This window comes from Pithys albifrons, chromosome 1, assembly GCF_047495875.1.
Source record: "Pithys albifrons albifrons isolate INPA30051 chromosome 1, PitAlb_v1, whole genome shotgun sequence".
Lineage (NCBI taxonomy): Eukaryota > Metazoa > Chordata > Aves > Passeriformes > Thamnophilidae > Pithys > Pithys albifrons.
The window spans coordinates 66,234,961-66,257,816 of record NC_092458.1 but is presented as its reverse complement, the minus strand read 5'-3'; the positions used below and the strand labels follow the sequence as shown (position 1 = coordinate 66,257,816).

The window sequence follows — 22,856 nt, the reverse complement described above, 5'->3', positions numbered from 1 at the left end:
AAGCTGTTGATGTGTGGTGGGACACTGCCGTTTGAGTTGAATCTTTGAAAACTCGTCGTGTGAGTGTTGATGTGCCCAAGAGCCGAGCCGATGAAGGACATCACACCCTGGACTGGCTGGGGGAGGGTTGTTCCTGGCTCAATGGGCCTATGATGCCTCAGACCACCTGTAGGTGGATGAGGCCAAGGGGTGGATTTGACTGTGAACACTATTCTAACCCCAACCTCAGTGGGAAACTAGGGACTCCTAAGGAGAGGATGGTAACCCTACTGAAAGACATGAACCATCAGATAAGATGACCTGAGTTGACCTGCTTTGTTCCCATCTGAAATATCTACCCCATCCTCATGGACTCTTAGCCACATTATGGAGGGGTGGGAAACAGCCCTGGAAAAATAAAGAGTGTTTAAGCATGAGAACCTAAGATATGAGTGACATAATATGGTATGGAATAAGGGGTGGAGAATGTTATGGGTTCACCTAGGTAGGCCTAAATTTGGGCTCTGAAGTCTGGACTAGGCCGAAGCTGTCAGCTGACTTGAGCTGGGCTGAGCTAACAGCTGACCTCTTCTAGCCAGTAATTTTGTATTCCATACCACATTATGACATCATCTCCAGGGAAGTAGGAACCAGTGTGGGAGTGGTTAAGGCAGTCGCTTCTCGGCCTTCCTCTTGGGAGGATGCATGATGCTGTCCCAGGGGGGATGGAGAAGACCAGGCCCACCACTGGCTCACAGGGTATCTCGGGAAAGTAAAATGTATTGTTCTGGGTCTCTCCTTTCTGCTTGAGTTTGTCTCCCTGGGGAATAAGTCTTTTCTTAAGTAATGTGTAGTTAAGACAGTAGAATTTGTGTGTTTGTTAAGAAGTTGAAGAGGGGAATTTGTTGCTGCAGACTTGTGTGAGTGTATATTTGTACTCTCTTCTAATTGTCTCTTTCTTTCTGTGAAAAATATATGTAGTTTTAGTATAAATGCAGTTTGAAGTGGTTTTTTCTTTCCCCTCTCTTTTCCTCCCTTTCCCTGGTGTTAGGAGGGAGGCTTTTCTCTCTGTGCTTGGGGGGTTGGCAGTTGCTTATCTCAAACCAAGACAGTGACTTATTCCAGAGATTAAATAGAGAAAATGGACTGGAATGCTCTCTAAGAATGCCAGCACAGGTTGCTTAGTCCACACCTCCAGGTGAGAGAGAAAAGATACACCACTGAAAACATGCAACAAATCAATATTCTGACCACGAGTCATCTATTGTAGGAACACTCAACAGTCACTTCATCTTTACTACCAGTAAAAAAGATCCTGGATAGTCCTAATTGTAACACGATGCCACAAAGAAGTAGTTTCACATAGAATTCCAATGCACAAAAGTCCTATTCACATACATTTGAAATAACATCAGAAATTGCCAGACTTCACAGAAGGCCTAGGCAGATCATAGGGAACTCGTTTAAGGCTCCTGCTGTAAAACCATATTACTGATTTGCAGTATCTTATGCTTGTTTCATTTCTTGATTGGTCTACCAGCTACCTACTCCATGTAGAGCTGGGATACCTATTTCTTCTTCATTTTTCAGAGGAAGCAATGCATAAAGTACCATAGAAGAGGAAATGGGATTCTTCTATTTAAATTCAGCTTGTACTTTTTTCCCCCTCCAAACTATAGCTTCCCTGACTGCATCTGCTAGAACTGACTGAAGACAGTGTAATCACAGTATTTAGTAGACAAAGGGGATCAAATGGAACATCAACATGCCTACTGCCAACAACATAAAACAGTCATGTAAGGAATGGCACATGGTTTCCCTCCTAGAAATCTTCCCCCATTGTTGCCCTTTTTCTGCTCACGATGCATATGCTACAAATTAATTCCCACTTTCTCTCAAGATGTAAAGCTATCATATGACTGACCTTGGTACATGATCATTCAGTATTCTATAGATCTGCAACACTTCTTACCGTAAACAATGACTGTTGTGTTAACAGCTTTGATGGATGGCCCACTCTTCACATGGCAGGTGTACTGCCCTTTATCGATATCACGCACTTTGTCAACAACGAGGATGCTGTAAAAAATATTGGCCTCTGTATTCTTCTGATCAATTCGTTGTGTTACAGAACCTCTTTTCCTTGTCTACAAAAGCAAAAAAATGAACAAAAAGCTCAATCAAGCCAATCATAATGTAATAAAAGACCCCCACATCCCTCTGTACAGCACAGGCATGGAAAAAAAAAGATGCTTAACATTTCCATAGGGTCAACAATTAAAAATATACACAACATTATACGGCAATTCATCCCTGTCTTCACCAAAGTGGTACTTTCCAGAGGAAGATCATCCCTTCTGTACAACCTGCCATGCCAACATGCCCAGCTTCCCATTGCACTGTCCAGCATTTTTCCTAAAAATCCCCAAAGTCACAATATGACAAGCAGCACATAGTTTAGTGCCTGGATTCAGTGCCATAGGCAGCAGGCACACAGAAAAAGAGGACATTAACATGAGAAGGAGAGAATTCTGGATTCTGGAAATGGTACAGACGGCAAAGGGACTAGATTTGGCAGGGAATAGCAGGGTGGGACTTAAGATAATGAAAGTTGGAGGAGTTCTGAGGAGTTATTTCCTGCAACTCCCCCTCAGCCTTTGGCCTCAAAGTTTATTTAACCTAGGACATTGTTGGTGTCTTATAAACACCGAGCAACCTTCGTTAACCATAAAAATAAAAACAAAGTAGAATTTCACAAGTGTGATGCCCAGTTAGGTCTTGGTAAGGCAGCAATAAGCAATACAATTTATTTGGAGCATTTCTTCTTGCTAAGTTGTTTATTTCTAAGGTGAAAAAATGCCAGGGAAAATGGTTACAGTATGCAATAAATAATTGCATTAATCTTTCCTATATAATGTAATCATAATTTCAGCTTGTGATTAGACACAATGAGAGAAATAACAAATGATCTTGACTTGAATTACCAGCATAAATCAAACTGACATGAAAGGAATGGAAATTGTAAATCTCAAGCTCATGTCAAATTTCTTATCAGCTTTACATAGACTCCCTGACAGTTATTCCGTAAGAGACAAGTATTTATGAGGATGCTCCCAATGTGGAGGGTGGAGAAGCACATTCAAGATCATTCCTGTAGTTGTCAAAACAAGAGGATTGTTCATGTGACACTTAACAAATGAGATTTTGGCTAGCTAAATCAAAATTTCTTCTCTAAACATGCTCAAGTTGGGTGCCTGACTGTCTGCCAGTCTTTGAAATGAATGTGTAGAGAAAGACACAAAACAGTGACTAGAACTGGGTGATAAATTTTTATCATTTCACCAGGTCGGAAAGAAGCTCCCAGACATGAAACAATTCTAGTGTTCACTTGTGATTATGCAATATAACCAAAGTACATTGTGTAAACATGTTTACTTATTCAATTAAGCACCAGAAAGAAAAAAAAGAAACCTTAAGAGACATGTCAGCAAGGGTCAAAATGATGGAATGCAAACCATGGCAAGCATTCCGAAGCAGAATTCCTCCTGGGATGCTGGATGCAGCATGATCTGTGGGAAACTTCTGGGTTCTTTATTTTAATCACAGTACTCACCTCTCCAGGATAAGTCCATGTCATCTGCACTCTGGTGTTCCAGGCAGCAGTGACTGTGCAGTTAATTGTTAGGCTGTCTCCCTTCAGCAACTTGACAAGGCGTGGGGTGCTTAACTGAACATCAAAAATTGTGTTGGCTGCATGTGACAAAGAAAGAAAAATTAGTAATGTCAGCAGGGAAGAGAGCTTTCTGAAAGACAGGAAGTGGAGAATGCTACATACTTTCTCGGTGCGTTAGGTACTTTGTGCTATACATGCGTCCACCGATGGTTGTCTCGCAGCTCAGAAGCCCTATGAATTTGTAGGTTGCCTTAGGTATTCTGAAGCCTTTCATGCTGTCCCAAATTATTGTCTTGCCATCAGGAGTTAGGGTTTCTCGTGGAATCTGGAAGTGTCAAACATGCATTGTAAAAACAACTCATCCTCATGCCTACTCTCTAATCAAAGGAGGCTAACAAAGAGGAATGGGGGGAAAAGCACCCTAAAAAATGCCAATCAAAGTATAAAGGATGACATTTAATGATGCAGGTTTTTCAAGTAACATTTTCATCACAAAATAAAGGAAAAATCTGGGTAAAGAATGTGAATGTTGTATTTGTTTCCAAGATTTCATTATTTATAACAGGATGTAATTTATGACACAATAGATTGACACTCTCATTACCTTCAGTACTTTGGCTGCCATTCTGTTGGCTTTTGGTTGGCAGCTAAAGTGCTTATCTCAGTGAACCTTTGCAATTAAGTATCCTGGTTTCAGCACAGAGACACAAATACACATTTTTCAATGGAGGTGACAAATTGACTTAATTTGCTGTCATTTTGTGGCTTTAACAAATTCCTGCCAGGATTCAGTTGGATGCATCTAACATTTTTGTCGTCCAAAAGACTTAAAGTATTGCCATGTGGGGTCCAGAACTCACTTTGTCAGCAGTCAAAATTATATTTTACATTATGATCCTTGGTGCTTTAAGCCCCATTTTCATAAGGTATCAAGAAAACCCTGAAAATGTAAAGCATGATATAGGCATTGAAGCTCAGATAAAATCTTGTTAGACCTTATTGATGGAATAAATGCCACAATTTGGATAACATAGAGATCAGTCATGAGTACAAAGCCTGGATATGACTCTACTTTGATAACACCTGCTTTTATGGTGAAAATAAGGTATTTCAAAAGATGGCACAGAGCAAAGTTTAGGGGAATTAGTGTCTTAAGCTAAGATCCCTGGATCAAGGAAGCATCTTGAAGCCCATCACTTCTCACTGCACACTACTTTCGCTATGACCCTTCATCTTTTTCTTCCCTTCTATTTGAGCAGAGGACTTATCTGTTGGCCAGCCCTCCCTTCCTACAGCCAAAGCCAGAATGGGTGGCTGTCAGAGGCTAGGGGAAGCATGGCTGCCTGGGTCCTTCCTGAGTGGTGCAGCTTCTCTCCAAAATGTGACATCCCTTGATACTGCCCACTCAGCCTATGCAGAAAGCTACTCTTGAGATCATGTTCACTCATGTCATGCTATTTCCTCCAAAAGAGTAAATGCATGATGAGTCAAATGAACAATAAATACAAAGCATAGAATGATGTGGTAGAATTCCTTATCTTTGCAACAAATGATAAGATGCTATAATAAGCATGCAAATCACAGGGGAATATGTACACAAGTAAAGTCCATTATATTACAGCCTGCTGGCTACCATTCAGCAGTAACTTGGCTTTGAAGAACTCTGTTGCCATTTCTGTTTTAAATAAAATATTCAAGCTTTGGTTTAACTAGTTCATAGTTATGTTTTCAAGGGCTTCACCTGGATTTATCTTTTTGCTGCTTTGGTGGAAACCAAACTGTTTCTGAGCATATTGCTCTATTGGTTTTCATGTATACCATGAAGAAAGAGTCAGGTCAGAGGATCAGAGCCTTCCTAGACTATTATTTCCTAGGGAATGCATTTGCTTCACATTAATTATTTAATTGGAGGATTACTGATTTTGTATTAACCTTGCTCTGTGAAAAGTAACCAAAACACCTCAAAGTGTCCTGTTTCTCCAAACTTAATTTTATGAGTTGTCTGAATATCCAGCATGCTAACCTGCCCTGGAAGCACACCTATGCCTGTAAAGTTTGCTCCTCTGACACCTCTTAAAACCAGCTAGAGCTATATATCTTTTTATACTAGTTTCTGCAGGTTTGAGACTAGGAAGTTACATGCAGTCACCCATGAAAGTATAACATGACATTTACTGTAAGAAAAACTTTAGAAAACTGAGGTCTATGACTAGCAAAAGACCATCACAGCATGGCTGGTCTCTAAGTAAGTCTCAAGGGGAAAAACCAAGATACTACAATCAGTCCTTTTCTGAGAGGGTGGAAATACCAGGACTTTGTCTCAGACAAGAACATGGGTGGTGGTTGGGTGCTCATTCTCAGACCCTGCATAGCTCTTCCCTCTCTCTTACTTGTTTCACTTCCTTGCCCAGCTTTCCTCCATGCTGTTCTCCTCTGCCAATCCTACTGGGTTTTCCCACTCTCAGAGAACTACAGTTGCTTTGTTCTGCCCTAAACCAGCTTTCAGGACGCTAACTAGAGACATGGAATCATCACCATGTTGATCACTGCATGGATAATACAGGACAGAGGATCTCAGAATCACACCATCATTTAGGTTGGAAGGCAGCTCTAGAAATCATCTGGTCCTGCCTCTATGCATAGCAGGGCCTGTGTAGTTCAGGGCTTTGTCAAAAAATTTGGCTATTTGGTCATCACGGAGAAATGTATACAACCTATGAAGAAACACTATGCTGGAACAGTGAGATTTCCACTGAAGCAGCAGAGGATAGATTCAGCTACAATAATAGCTTACAGATGAGTACCAGCAGTGAGTCAGAGGCATTCAAAGAATCAGTTTGTTGCGATGGCTACAGCAAACATGGAATTTATTGTCTATGTGCTTATCTGCATAACCACATCACTGTGGCTCCCAGTGCAGTCTTGGCCTTTTACCTTCATTGTACATTGTTTCAAACTAAACTTCAGTTTGTTTTGGTATAGTCTGTGCCTCCTTCTTTGCTCAGCACCAACCACTAAATCTTTTTGGTAGCTGGTAGCATTAACACAGTACTACCACAACAGTGTGGGTACATATATATGGTCAAGAGTGTACAGACAAGGTGTGGCTTCCCACATCTCCAAAGGCAGATTGTAGTGGGAAGAGCCAGCTGAAAGTTTAGTAAAAATGTACATTAGAATTTTGAATGTTTGTTTTTTCTTTCATGCTTCCCTTCCCAACAATTTGAGAAGGAGGAGGTGGCATTATTAAGAATTCAGACTATGACTCACAACATCTCCAGGGTTTTTGACTTTTTATTCCTTATGCCAGAGCTTATTTACCTCTCTTCCCATGAATATCATTGTTGACTTTATGACAGAGAATCCAAAAGGAGAGTAAACAGAGGGATCATACCGTTGTACCAAAAGATGATACTTTTTCCGTTTAGCAAGATAAGAGCAAATGAAGAGTTAAGAGAAGTGCACACCTTACTTGCAATATCCGTATTTTAGGGATCTTGAATAAAGCCTCCAGAATCCTATTGATAGAAATGATGGTTTGAGAGGCTCTGTTTATCTAACTATTAAGCATTAGAATCAAAACTATCAATTGATTTCACAGTTCTTCATATGATGAGGAAGAGAAACAGCCATTAGCTGCTGCAGATAAAGGTTGTAACACAACCTGAACACTGAATTTGAAATAGGAATTAAAAGCTCCATCTCCCAACCTATTTTATTAGCTTCTTGATTTTTAAAGACTCCCTTCCTATGTTGTATGTGATTGCCATGCTGTAAAGTACAATTTTCACAGATGTTCAGCCTGGAAGTGAGAACAACACAGTATCTCAAAAGGGTTAACTAAGGCAAAGATGTAATTTGAGTAAAAATATAGTCTGTACTGTTGAAGATGGATAATAAAACTTTCCCACATTACTCCACTAAAATTAAGAACTAGCATTTCACAGGAACAAAATGCTGAAGGGAGTGTTCATGCACCTGTATGGAGTCCTTCCAGAAGAGAGAAATTACAAAAAAATATTTTGTACTTTTATTTCCTGACAATATAGAATGAAGAACATAATTCCACTAATGATGGGATTTTCTTTCCAGCTCCAGAGGACTGCATTACATGGGAAAAATTCAGAAATGCTGCTTGCTGCTGTAGGGAGAAAATCTGTGCAGCCAAAGCTTAGCTGGAGTTGAAGCTGCCAGAAATGTAGGGGATGATACAGTTTTTTCTAATACATTAACTGCAATAGGCAGGATATAAATACCATTGGCCCATTACAGGATGGAAGTGGTCACCTCACAAACAGGGGCAGACACAAGGCAGGCGTGTTTAATGCTTTCTTTGCCTGTCTTCAATACAGACACTGGACCAAGGGAATCTCAGTACCCTGAGGTGGAGGATCATGACTGCAAGAATGATCAACTCCCAGTTGACCCTAAAATTGTGTGGGATCTCCTGCTTCAGGTGGATTCCTGCAAGTCTATGGGGTCTGAGGGGATTCATCCCAGAATCCTCAAAGAACTGGCTGATGTCATCGCTAGTGACCTGTCACTAGTGGGATTATGCAGGGCTCTATCCTGTGCCCTGTGCTCTTCAACACCTTCATAAATGAGTTGGATGCAGGACTGGAAGGGATACTGAGCAAGTCTGCAGATCACACAAAACTGGGAGGAGCTGTTGACTCCCTCAAAGGCAGGGAGGTCCTGCAGAGAGACCTCGACAAATCAGAGCACTGGGCAATCACCAACCATACAAAGTTCAACAAGGGGAAGTGCACCTGGGATAGGGCAACCCTGCATGTTCATGCAGACTGAGAATGAGATGATGGAAAGCAGTGCCATGGAAAGAGACTGGGGAGTCCTGGTTGATAGCAAGTTGAATATGAGTCAGCAGTGCCATGGCAGCCAGGAGGGCCAATGGTGTCCTGAGGGGCAATCATGCAAAGCATCACCAGCAGGTCGAGCAAAGGGATTGTCCCGTTCTGCTCTGCACTGGGGTGGCCTCACCTTAAATATTGTCAGCAGTTTTGGGCACCACAACATGAGAAAGATATGAAGCTCTTAGTGTCCAAAGGAGGGCAATGAAGATGGTAAAGGGCCTTGAGGGGAAGGCATATGAGGACCAGCTGAGGTCACTTGGTCTGCTCAGCCTGGAGGAGACTGAGGGAGACTTCACTGCAGTTACAACTTCCTTGTGAGGGGAAGAGGAGGGGCAGGCACTGATCTCTTCTCTGTGGTGACCAGTGACAGGACCCAAGGAATGGCCTGAAGTTGTGTCAGGGGAGGTTTGGGTTGGATATTAGAAAAAGGTTCTTCACCCAGAGTGTAGCTGGGCACTGGAACAGGTTCCCTAGGGAAGCAGTCACACCACTAAGCCTGACAGAGTTCTAGAAGTGTTTGGATGATACTCTCAGGCACATGGGGTGACTATTGGGGATGGTCCTTTGCAGGGCTAAGAGTTGGACTTGATGATACTTGTGGGTCCCTTCCAACTCAGCATATTCTGTGATTCTAGGGAAACTGACATCTTACTTTATCACTGATGGGAAACACAAAACAGCTCTTGCCATTTCTGTAGCAGTAATGTGACTGCAGCTGTGAAATACATTTAACACACCTTTTAATTGCCATGTGAGCAAAACCTTGCTGAAATCTTCATATAAGGATGTCACAGATGATAAATAAAGTAAGATATGATGTAATGCATTGTAACTTACATGCTTCAGGAAATTCTGGGATTAATTAGGGGACACATTAATTTTTCCTGGAATGCAAAACATGTAAGCAACCAATCCTTTCTTTAAAGACTTGGCTCCACCTCCTCTTTCTCCTTCCGAGAGTATTACATCTGTTTTTAATGGTGTAAAGATTCAGCTAAAGGCAAGCTGATATGAAGAAACGAGAGTAGCTACGTCTTAATCAACTCTGAATAAGGAAACTAATTTTCTATATTGTTTAACAGGAAAGAAACCTGACAGAAATTTTCTCTATTAGAAATTTAATATGCTGAGATTTCAGGTGCAACACTATAGTGCCCAAATAAGTTTCCACTTTAAAACATCTCACCTGTGGAAAGCTAACCCTCATTTGCTTTTGATTCTGTGGCCACACAATCATGTGCATCTTCTTGCAGGAAAACTGTGTGTGTGTATATGTGTGTGTGTATGTCTGTATGTGTGTGTACATAGACACTCGTAGGGTAACATCCTGTGTCAGGTCACTTTCTTTACATTTTCCCTTCTTTCATGGGATTTAACAGGTGAAAACCAAGAAGCAAGATCAGAATCTCTGTTAGCAAAGCAGCACTGGATAGAATTGGTAAACCTCCACGTCAAGACAAAAAACAAGATAAATTTGTGCCTGGTGTAAAACTCTGCAGTCAAGAGGAATCAAAAGAGGAGTACTGAACTAGATAAACATCTTACAGTGGTATTGTTCGGCAATTGCATGTTATTCTCTAAAGAGACAAATTTATTTTCTTTTTAACAGTGATTCCACTATGTACAGAACTCCCTTTATTTAGAAACAAAACATCACTGGCACCTCCACTTAATTTTAAGAAAAAAAAACAACCCTGGAACTTAAAAAAATGCCCCATTCTCTGTCTTGATACCAGGTACTACGTACATATAGTTCAGTTAGCTCTCCATGTAACTTCTGAGGCATCTAGGAAATAAATGATTTTGCCAAAACATGGAAATGTCTATTTTTCTTCTTGAATTTTTCCCACCACATCAAACTCTGGTTTCCCTGCAAAGTTTCCCCTCAAAAAGAAGACATCCCTTGTCTGATAAGTGTACTCATGGGTAAAAGGAAGCAGCAAAGGCTCTGTTGAGAGTGAGGCAGGGCAAAGGCTTGCAGAGATCCTTGTACAGCTCAGCAAGTCTCCTGGGACTGCACTTACCACCTGTTCCAGAGGACAGAAGGGGAAAATGGAGGAAGGGCAGGGGAAGAGGTGGGAGGAAATCTCTTCTCCTAACAAGAAATTCCATCCTGGGTTTAAGAAACCTTTGTCTGTGAGGATTTAATAAAGTAATATGCAAAGTTTAAGTTTCTTCTGACAATTCTCACTCAGTGTAGGAGATCTGATGAAGCCCTTACGTGAGATATAAGACAAAGCCTCCAGGGGTGAAATATTTCTCAACACACTGACACCCAGAATGCTGCATAAGAAATACTACATTGTTAAAATAGTTCAAAAGCATTACAACAGCTGTAAACAAATACACAAACAGACAAAAAGCATCATGCACAGTCACACTTTCAGAGCATGCTTGGATAGAGGTACCTTTTTTAAAGTAACAGCAACGTTTGGTGCTGTGACTCTGCATGGGATGATCATTTCTCTTCCCACAGTCATGTGTATTATTTTAGGTATATCACTGTGCATCTCTACAAATGGATTTCCTGTATCTGCAAGGGAAGGGAAAAAAACGATTAATATCCGAAATCCTAAGACAGTGTAACATCCTAAGAAATTGTAACAGTACATACAGCCTTGAAAGAATGGACTGGCCCTGTTCATAACGAAAGCTAAACAAAGTCCTGATATCCATCTTCTCTTTACTTTTGTCTAAATATGTTCAGCAAACTATTGTTAAAATTTGAAAATATATTAATCATTCAATAGCAATAGCAGTACTTTGAGATCCCCTTTAAATTTTAGGACAGTAGAAGTCCATTTCCCCCTTTACAGCAACATCTCTACTTCTACATGCTTATTTCATGGCATTTGTATTTTATTATCACCGGGAAAAGAAATTATATGGGAAGTGAGCTGAATTTCACTTATTAAGAAACCTCTACAAAGTACATATTCCTGCTGTCTACAAGGAAATTTATAGGAAAAATTCATGTTGGCTGCACCAGGGGAAAATCTATTGTGCTTATCCAGCCATATATTTAAGTCTGAGACTACAGACTAATAAGAGTTAAATCTTGCCCTCCTTCCCACTATCACAATACCTATGTGTCTCTTTTTTAAGTGACAAGGTAAGTGAAAATGCCAGGAAAACATTAATTCCTCTGGACTCAATAACTAAAGCTTGGCAGAGTAATTTACCGTCCCCTGAACAATCCCTTTAACAAAGGGCATTGTCATAAATAGCTTGCACTGGGAACAGGGAACATTGCTGCTGCTATTGTTTGGACCACTTAACAAAGAGGGGCTCAAGCTACAGTCTCTGGCTCCAAATCTTCTTTGCAGGTGTTCTGATCTGAAGGTTCAATTTGACTCACATCACAGACAGACTACCTCCAAATTCACATAAGGTTTGGTTTACAACTCCTAAAAAAGTGAAACATTCAGATCTTAATTCCGTGCTTATCTACAACTCCAACATTTTTTTCAGGAAAATCCCATTATTTTCACTCAGTCAAAAATCTTAGAAATAACAATGGAAATCTTACTTGGATAAGAAATTAGTAAAGCTAGCAAGAACCAATCCCTTATAAATCCTCAAACTGTAATACTTTATCCAAGTCTTCTGGCCCCACACTTCTGCGTGTTGACCTATGTTCAGTCAAGTACTTCTTCAAATACATTACTTTTGCTTCTCTTTCAAAAGCATGATATGTACTTCCTGGTGTCATCAAGCTGTTCTGCCCTTATGATCCTTTTTCTTATTATATGCAATAATATTTTTGTTCAGGACATCAAACAGGAAGAGAAACAAATTCTACTCAAATTTATACTGGTGAGAATCCTAAACAGAGTATCTCAAAGGTACCCCAGGATACAGAAAAAAGTTTTCCTAAAGAGGTTTAATGAAACCATTACACAAACTTTCTGAAATGAAAGCCACAAAGCATTATTTAATAATAGGTGTTAAACATCCACTGAGATAGCAAAAGGAACTTACGAGTAATAGAGGATGCATATGTAATAAAAAATGCCCTAAGGACTTGTTAGGCTAACATATCCTCTGCAGTACCATTCAAGGAAAGACCAAGAATGAACCTAGTTGCAGCATGGGGAAAATAATCTTTTTTGTTTCAGGGGATGCAGCCACAAAAGAGGTCACCTGCCCCTTAATATTACCAAACAAACTGATTTACTACTCCCCAAAGTCTCATTTGTCTTTGTCACAAAATTAAGAGCTCCAGCTTAAAACCAGCAAGCTTTGCAAAGTAGTTTCCTGTATCATAATCTCCAGATCATTATAAGTGTGAGGAAGAGCTGTTCTGGGGACTACCGGTGCTGTCTGCAGACAGAGTGTCACCACTGACTGATGCCAATATTGAAGCAGCGGGGGTTGTGCAGCTCAGACTTCACAGGATTCCTGCCCCACTGAAGGCAGGGACAGGAAACCAGCATAAGACACCATGTTTGACTTTTCTTTCTTCTTCAGTGGAAACACACGCTCGCGTCCAGAGAAGTTGACCAAGTGCTCTATAAAAGTCAGCTGAGCCCCCTGGTTGCTCTTGGTAGGCTTTAAAGCTCAGTCACAGCTTTTCTTAGTCCACTCCCTGCAGTGGTACACCAAGGCGTCTCCGTGCCCCCGCTATTCGCGTGCAGAGCTCCCATTGACATCACTGGGGACTTCCGCCATGGACCGGAGGGCAATCGATGGCCCCAAGTGCTTCAAATGTCTTCCTGCTTTTGATTAAAAGAAATACGCATCATGTTTCCTAGCAGAGTTTTGTTTTCATAATGAGCATGGAGGCTTTTCCTGATTCCCTTTGATTTTATTCTCCTTCCAACTTAAAGGCCATGAGGGGATGCACTCAGTGCCTCAAGATCTGGTTTGGGTTCTACCAGCCTGGAACAGGCAAAGCTGAACACACAGCAAGCACCAGCGCAAGTTATGCCACATTGGCACAGTATGCCAGCAACATGGAATCCTTCTGACCCCCAAGGAATAGCTCTCATTCCTTCTTTTTTCCTCTTTCCTTCCCATCACAATTCCAGCTACTGCCACTAGCTCCTGCTACATTTCCTCTCAATTTCTTCCTGAGGGGAGGTAAACACCATCCTTCCTTGAACAGCTGTCTGACAGCACATCTGGCATGACCTAACCTTCCACCAGCAGTCTTTTGGGCCAGCTTCACTTGCTTTATGCCCAGAAAGCTCTAGACATAAAAGGAACATCACAGACCAACCTGTCCAAGTTACAGACCCAGTTTCATTGGGATTTGGAATGGAAGAATTGAGACAACTGAACTTGGTTTTTGAATTATTTATTGGTTTTGTCATGTGGTCTTTTATTTTCCATCAGAGCTGCCTGCAAGGGTACTGAAATGAAAGCTGGACAGCCAGAATATTTGTATATGTTAAAGGTTAGTGCCTGGAATGAATGTGTGCTGAGTTGACTGTGTTCCTTACAATATCTCTCAGTTACAATCAACATGAAACCACAAAGAGTGTTCATGAAATCACCAAATCCATTAAGGTCTATTGCTATATTGTCAAAGAATATAAATAGCAGCTTTTTACTAAGCTGGTTGGCAGCCAGATAAAAACTTGATAAGAGACTTAACACAAGCAATATTATGTCTGGTATCTGTAAACTGTCTAGGCTATTTATGGGATTGGCACAAACAACTAAATTAGCCAACACTGAAATGCCAAATTCAGAAAAGTGGAGAGGTTTCCTTATTTCCTTAAGCTTCGGCTACTGTTCTTTGTTTTGTTTTGTTTTTAATAATCTGAGCTATGTAAGTCAGAGGACTTACACATACATTTGCAAGAAGAAAAGTCTGCGGGAAAATCTAAGCTCCTTGAAATCTCTGAAAGCTTGTCCTCTGAAGTTCTTCCAAAATACCTACTTACACTTGGCTCATCATTAAGATTCTTTTCAGGCTAGAAGAGGTAAAATATTTTCATCATATTCACATAAAGGCCTTTTCCCTCATGTATGTGAAAAGGACCAAAGTCTTTTAGACATACAGACTTGATTGAGGTTAATGGGCCAACTGCCAAATTCCCTTTCCATTGTAGGGATTCACCTTAATTAACTTTATTTATCCCAGATAAAATATTGGAGGTGTTCAGAATTAATTCCAGAAGAGCTTTGCATGCTAAGAGAGGTTCCAGTCTCACTTTCACATCTAAAATACAGACATTTCTCACTGAGCTAGGAGCCAAAATGTTACTGTTGTTCCTGGGAAGAATGGGAGAATTTTGCAATGGGACTCAGCTGTTTTGTTTTATACATTTGGTTTAACATGAGATGAATTATGTGCCAGGAAATGTACTTTTTCAACCTGGTCACATGTAGGTGCCTATGTTCCTTAAGAAAAAAAAATCCCATGTTGTATGTCTTATTCTAGAAGAAAAGTTGTTCCACCCTTGAATCTTCCTAGCCAATAAAATAATACTCTTCAAATACAAAGCATGTCTAAACCTTGAAGGAAGACTTGAGATATAAAGTATTCCCCTTCTTTTTTTTTTTAACCTGGACTTTTATTATTAATTTATATATTTAGAGCACATTCAGATAAAAAGAATTAGTAGTACAACTGTACAACAATTTTTAGGCAAGATTTGTTTGTTTTCTTTTGGGACTAGTTATACTGTGCTGTCATCAATATAACCCCATAACGCAAATAAAAGACAGTTCAATACCTTAAGGAAAAATAGTCATATTAGCTAGGAAATCCATTCTAGAGCAATTACTATGTTCAGCAAGCAATCTCTCAAAAGGCTGATGGATATTAGTAATACTCTTTCACACGTATCCCCCCATTATTATGGTTCATCCTGGAAATATATTTGTTTCAGTAGGAGTTATGAGCCTTGGTGAGGGAGCAGGACCTTGGAGGGGTTAGTGCACAGGCTCTGATACTGCCAAGATGCCTGCCACACATGCTCCACTCAACACAGTGTCCTACGATACCAAGTCCATGCACACGCAGTGACAAAAGCATGGCAAATAAAGGCGATTGACGTCAGCAAGTCCTACAGGTCTCTGTTTTGTAACAGGAACCTCATTAGACACTAAAAATGTGTCCACATACTTGATACAGCTGCAACATCATTTAATTCCAACTAGTTTCCTCCTCAAAACAGAAGCACTATCATATTATTGAGTCTAACAGTATAAGCCAAAACCGTACTGCTCATATGTTAAACTTGTGCCAAAAGCAAGGACAAAAAAAAAAAGCACAGGGAAGGAAGAATTTCCCAGGCCTCAACAAGTTCTTCTATCAGTACATTATTTGCGAATAAGAAGAAAAAGGAAAAAAGTAGAAAAATCTCCCTTTCTGTTAGCTTTCAGGGTGTTTTGTCATAATGCTTTTTTTTACCTGTTGCATTATTTTGATGTTGATGCTTGTGATCTTAAGAGACCCTTCTTGAGAACTGTCTGGGTGCCCTCCATGCTCTGCAACAATAGTATCTTTAGGATTACAGGAGTCAATCCACTCATGTCCGTTCTGGGGCTGGATCCAGCTATTTGTCAGCAAGTGGACCTCCCAAGGAGATGTCATACCCTCAGAACTTGCAGCACACAACATCAGAGTTTGAAAATGAGCTCAAAGCCCCAGATGTTTTGAGACTTAAAAGGCATACATTTTGAACCATTCCTTAACGCTAGAGCCCGTCATTTTAGACTGCCAGGTCTGAGATGTATCTCAAGCCAAATACGTACAACTAGTGGACGCATTTGGTATTGCTGAGTACAAGTGCTCTCAGGACCTCTACCTTTAATTACCCAGTTCTAATTTGTTTCACTTGACTTCAATCATCTCAAAGCAAGACATCCATTCTAAGCTTGCTCTCCACATTTCTTGTAAAGTCAATGATAAGAAGTACATACCAGAAGGTCCATTGTTCTCTGTTAAGTATAAAATGAGAAAGAACAGACAACTGACTCAGCCTAGAGGTCTGATTTTAAAACGTCTCATTTTGCAAGGAAACCTAAGTGGCCAGAAGACACACACAGCAGGATCATAAAGACAGACTAGGAGAGGCAGAACATTGACTAAGAAATGGGTGAATGCCCTAAAGCCAAACAGCTTAAGTTAGAGAATTCTATTCTCTTGTTGCAGCAGAATTAAGATATTACTCTTGTATATTACTGGCTGAAAACTGTCTTCACAACAGAAAATAGCAACACCACAACTTGAATCACAGTTTGTTGAAAGTCTTGCAAAAATCTAATATATATAACTTTAATATATAAATGTAATTGAACTTACAGAGTTTTCCTCTGTCATACCACAAGAACAATTGTTCAAAGACAAGAAATCATGAGTAGAGAATGAAGAGAACCACACATCTTTTTAAGAGAATGAATGATCCCTAGCAACTGAAAAGTGTCTTGAAGATACTGGGACAAAGCAGACAGAAAGAAAAGTCTTAAGTACTGTTGCCAGGGAAATCTATATAGGTTTCATAACAGCCTGCTGATAATTTGATATTTCTTAAATGTGTTTATTCCATCATTATCTCCTTTCAAGCAGAAAACTCCCCATGCCTCACTGTGATGTATGCAGAGAGTGTTCACTGCATGTCTTTTTAACTACTAGGGTGCAGTTGCCTTACGAAACAAAGCTCTGAGAATTTTTGGGTCCAAGACACTGGAGAAATTGGCAAAGAGGCTTTTGCTTCATTTTCCCATGGCACATGGGGGAAGTGGGGCCATCCATTTTCTTGAAGCATAGTTGAAGGCTCTTAAGAGAATTAATTTCCTTTGCTAAAGTCTCAATTCCTGAGCTGTGTGGGGTGAAGAGTTGCCGAGACACTCTGTGCACTCACTTCCCTCTGCAACTCAGCAGTGACCTCTCCAGCTGAAAGAAAGGTGGTGTCAGGACTAGCTCCTGGAAGACAAGTCATCATCCTGCCTCTCCTTGATCTCCAAAAACTTCAGAATGCACCAAGTCATCTTGGGCATGAGGGACTTGAAGTCTCCTTCTCATCATCTTGCATCTTGTTTTTGTCTATCAAAGCTCATTTTATGGTCTAGCATACACTTATTACTGGGCTTACTGGGTTTATTGTGGTTTGGTCTTCAGGGTTTTGGGTTTTTGTTCTTTTTTTAATCCAGTTCATATTCAGTATCACTCTAATTACGGAAATGAATAACATTTTTAAAACAATAAGTGATGACTTCCTGTACAAACAATATCAACTTTCCTGATTTGGATTCTGTGTTTGTAAATAGCAACTATTTGTTCTCATCTGCAGCATGTTAAGACATGGGAAACAGGCACCTCAGTGATCCACATGGAGCTAATATGGGAAATGGACTGACACAACGTCCTGCCACAGGAAACAATACAAAACTAGGAGGGATCTAAATTTTACAAATGTTTATTTCCTAAACACCCACAAATCGATGCAAACTGAAACTAAACTCTGGAAAGGTAGTCTTCACAAAGGATTTTGTTACCCCCATCTCAACCACACTTGAGTCAGATAATGGAATTTCATGCATGTTCACAGAAACAGTGACTTACAGTAAGAGACAGATGGAAAAGAGAGAGATAAGAAGATATAACAAGTATTTTCTTTCTATATGCCAACATTACACTTATTGGAATGGTACTCAGTATCTTGTTTCTTTCCAACTTACTCAACAATTCTTCCTGAAATTTTAACTTTTTGGAGGACTAATACACCCTTCACCTTCAGGCAGAGTGATAGTCTCAACAGGCATTAAATGAGCAGTTACTACCTTGCAGCCTCCTTTCTTATCCACAGTTCTCCCTAACTCTCATGTGTGTTTCATAAGACCACCATCAACATTTACATGTTAAGAAATTGGTTTTCAATGAAAAGGGTTGTCAAATTCAGAAAATTAAGATGCCAAAGAGGCCTAACCTTGATACAGGTTTGTTCCTTAACCTTTTTACTATTTTTTTTGCAAGTAAGGTAGGAGGAGAAATACAATCTAACCCTTTCTTTAACAGTGACATCAACATTTATGACTGAACATCCTTGAAAAACCAATGAAACCAAGGCACTCAGGCAGCCTTCCTTAACTGATTACAGCACACGGCAGCAGGGGTGGGTGGTGGAGGGCTGTCCTAAAACAGTTTCTGCAATGTTCCATTTCCACCACCATTTGAATTCTGCAGGTAGCCTTGGTTCACAATCATCTAATTGAGAATCTCTTTCAGGTGCAGGCAAGCCACATACAACTTGGGTAGCAGGGGAGAGTTAGAAAGGCTACTTGTGTCTTCCATTTGTAAAAATTCAGGATCCAGAAAAATTAACAATTCAAACAAGTAAGAGATCAAAAGAATATAAAGGCATCTCTTCTATCTTAAAATGGGTTTATCAGAGAAGTCCTTCTCATGTAATGAATGGAAAGCATTGTGGATAGATCTCAGATAGAGATGATATCCAAGGTGGAAGGTTCAAGAAGGTCACATTTGCAAACTTGCATAAGTCATCCAAGAAAATTCTTAGTTTTCCCACGCTGCAGGAAATCTTGGACACTAAATGAATATCCTTGTCTATGCTTGTTGATTGATTTACAGTGAATTATAGGAAAATAGCTGGGTGAGAGAAACACTCTACAGTATATTTTAGATGAAGGAAAGCAGGATGATCAGCATGAAATAATCAATTCTCAATAAAGCAACACACGATAATGGGAGGGAGCTATCTTATTTTCTATCACTGTAGTGACAGGTCCACTTCATTCTGCTTTTCACATCACCAGTCCCACTCTTCATGTCACAAAATGAAAACAAAGGCTAATTCACTCTGATGTGAACTCATTAGACACAGCAGACCCATAATTTGGAAAACTTCCAGTTGCACATTCTCTCTAATTTGGGCTTTCAAAATCTGTGAGTCTTGATATCTTACAGTAAATTAATTTTATTCTGTAAAAATCAAGAAAAACTAAAGTATTAATTAAATTCCTCAAGTGTTTATAATTTTTTCTGTTATTTTGTCTGTCTATTGAATTAAACGATTCTTAGAAGTGTCTGGAAGAAAACAGGATCAGAAAAACTTCTTTTATAGTCTAACTGACCTAATTCCAGCACTTTCCATACATTATACAATACTTGTTTGCTGAAAAAATGGTGTGTTTAATTTTGTTCCATTTAATCTAGATTTTTACAATCTGCATAACATGGACTACAGAGTACATTTTTGAATATGACTTAACACACAAACAGTAATTTTTTGCAGTGTAAGATAACTCAGTGATCTGGATAGACAGCTTTAGCATCCTTCAGCTGCCTAGAAATCATGTCACATCCAATCATGTAAGATATGATTTCTCTGATGCCCATTTCATATATTCACTTCTGGTCCACTTCCATATGGATTGCCACTGACCGGTTGGATCAGGTTTTTTTCTTTATTTTTTTTTTTTCAAACAGATAAAACACTAACATTTGCATTTGCAATCTCTGAGAAAGCAGATTTTATACATTAATTGGTAAGTTATCATGACATTTTGCAAGGCTGAAAATATAATTCAAAACTCTGTATTTACAACAGCTGAACTGCCTTATTTATCCATTTAGCTGTATTGAAGTGCAAGTAGCAAGAAGTGCTAAGAAAATTGAAATCTTACCGTTAATAAATACATAGACTGTAGATTCCTTCTTCTTTTTCGCTGGACTTGTTGGGTATTTGCAGCTATAGTTTCCAGTGTCACTTGCCTGAGTTCTGCTCAAGGTCAGACTGCTGCAGGACTGCTTCCCATTTCTTCCACAGGCATATTTAATTACTTTCAGCCTTTTGCTATCCTTGCTTAGAGTTTCAGGCAAAGCCCATGAATGAACCATTTGCCCCCTGCAAACACAGATAAGGAAGCAGAAACCATTATGTTGGGCAACAATTATATAGCTCCAGTTCCCAAGCTTTCTTTTTTATTATAGCAGGCTATTTCTGGGGTTCTCTTTTATCTTGTTTTCCAAAAACAACAACAAAAACAACAAAGAACTATTAAACAATTGCCATTGAAGTTCACTCCCCACCTTTCCCCACAACATAAGGTTTGATTTTTTTCTAATTTCAGTTACAAAAAAAAAAGTGTCAGATATATGAACTCCCTGCCAAATTATCAGAATCAAATTATCAGAATCCAATTCAGTTGGTTACCTGCAGGTGAGATTTAAAGTCTGTCCTGCTTGAACAATGTGTGTGCCATTTATACTCAGCTCAGGAACTTTTAATTTTGATCCTGAACTAGATCCTAGAAAAACAAAGAAAAAACCAAAGCATTAACAATGACAAATCATTCTGTTCCCAGTCCACTCACATTTATGATGTTATACTGGAAAATAAAAGAAAATACTATGCCCCTCTCACCCCACATACTCTCTTCCTCTGAGAAAAGTCCTGTTTTCCTGACTCAGGACTCACATATTCTTCCAGCAGCATTACTCAGGAAAGAAAATAGAAATGAAAGCTATCGGTCAATGACTTTGCTCTCAATTTTTTCACTGAGCATACCAGGAAGAAGGTTCAAGACCTTGTGGCTACACATCTAACCAAGGAAGCATGCCCTCAAACAACATGGGCTCTATTTCCTTAGGAAACATCGCCATGGCAGCCTCTTCAATGGAAAGGGCAAAAGTCAGCCAATTCCATGGCGAGAGCCACATACTGACTTATGAGATACTGAAATCCCATTGAAACTATTTACTGCAAAGCTGGAACTGATGTGGAAGGAGTGAAAGGGGATTAAGGATCTTCCCTTCCTGACTAAAGTTCACAGCACTGTTACCTGTGGTCCCTTGCCGGTTGCATGCTCCCTTACCAGTAAAGTGATGGCAAAAGGTAACTGGAGAGCTTTACAAGAAATTTTGAGAACAAGATCAAAGCACTCTCCAGACCAGATTTGCAGCTAATTTGAGAAAGCAAGCATGCTGTCATGGCTAGATCATTCTGATACAGGTGAAATCCTGAGTGTCAGTGTAACATGAAGTGGCTTATGACACCTGAAAACATCCAGGCAGGCTTTGCAAAGGCTATGTGAAGGCAATTCTTACGAAGACCATGAAAAAGTCCCATGGTCAGAAGACCAGAGGAACATCAGACCTTCCATATCATCAAGTTCTCATCAATTCAGGAGATGCTGACTGGAAAGACATGTTTTATCTTTGCCCCATAATAGGCTATGGCCACAAAAGCCTTCATGGCAAGCTGACAAAAGTGCATGTCTTAGAGAAGAAACAATCCTTGAGCCATCCCATTGCCCTCATACTGATAGCAAAGTGTTCCAGAAGCTAGAAACATAACACAAAAATATTTTCAAACAGTTAAAGTTGAAAACTAGTTTTAGTCTAATCTGGACACAAGTGCAACTTGTGAAGATTTCAGTGTTGTGAGACAGAAGTAGCAAGTATCCCAGATCATTTTACTCTAAGAGAAAGTATTATTTTGTCAACATGCAGGAGAAGCAGCATGTAAACAAGGGTAATGCAGATCTTTCTGCCAGAACTCAGTCTAAATAGAGTTTGAGCTTTAAGTCCTTCCAGGAGGTCCCTGACACAGCCAAATGTGAACAGCTGCATGCATTAAACATAGTAGAAATACATGAACCTCATTTGCCAGCTACTGATCACCTATCAGAAACACGTCTCACTTTTTATTACTAGAGAAGGCACTTTTGGAAACCGGTTCCAGCTGAGATTAGTGACTAAAGTGTGGCTAAATTCTCCAAAGTCAATTGCTGCTCCAAATTCAGCAGCTTTCAACCACCTGCAGATGTAGCCTCAAATTAGAGGTTGAACATCAAAACTTTGTTCTGAGAGGTGGACTTGAATTTCTTCAGTGTGAGAACAGCCCAGAAGGCAAGTCTCCGCGTTTGGAGAGAGATGCTAAAAGTACAAAGATTTTGTACAAAAGTAAAGAGGCACTGCCATCATCTGCCAGTTTTAAAGGTTTTGTTTTTTGAGGAGCAAGCTGTGCTCCATTTATCAGTATGTATTTCCTACTGATTCCCTCTAACATGGGTGGAGACAAGAAGTCTAAGTCACCTTCTGGGACTACTAAACACAATCAGTAAAAACAAGCAAGTATCTGATTAAGCCTGAAAAACTGTTTGCAAGAGGTGTTCAGCAGCCTTTTCCTCTTTAGCAATTTAGGCAATGTAAACTGTAGGCATTCACTAACTTTTAACTAACTTTTAGTGTCTAAGTTAAATACCTTGATCTGCATTTTTCTTTTTAGCCTTGTATATATTATTTAAACTGTGGCTCCAGTAGTTTGCTTATATATACTCTTATCCATGCCTAACTGAAACAAGAGTTAAAGGGTACACTTGAACATAAACATTAACTAAATTATACCTCACTT

At 39.8% G+C, this 22,856-nt stretch overlaps 1 protein-coding gene across 1 annotated transcript in view; it reads right to left on the bottom strand.

Moving 5' to 3' along the window:
- Positions 1-22,856, bottom strand: part of FLT1 (fms related receptor tyrosine kinase 1) — a 115,561-nt gene that overhangs the window by 79,249 nt on the left and 13,456 nt on the right. The window contains exons 2-7 of the mRNA XM_071553300.1: positions 20,655-20,748; positions 20,125-20,345; positions 10,932-11,056; positions 3,815-3,977; positions 3,593-3,729; positions 1,952-2,126 (exon numbers count right to left, since the gene is read on the bottom strand). Of these exons, the coding sequence (XP_071409401.1) occupies positions 1,952-2,126; positions 3,593-3,729; positions 3,815-3,977; positions 10,932-11,056; positions 20,125-20,345; positions 20,655-20,748 (915 nt within the window). The remainder of the gene's footprint in view (positions 1-1,951; positions 2,127-3,592; positions 3,730-3,814; positions 3,978-10,931; positions 11,057-20,124; positions 20,346-20,654; positions 20,749-22,856) is intronic.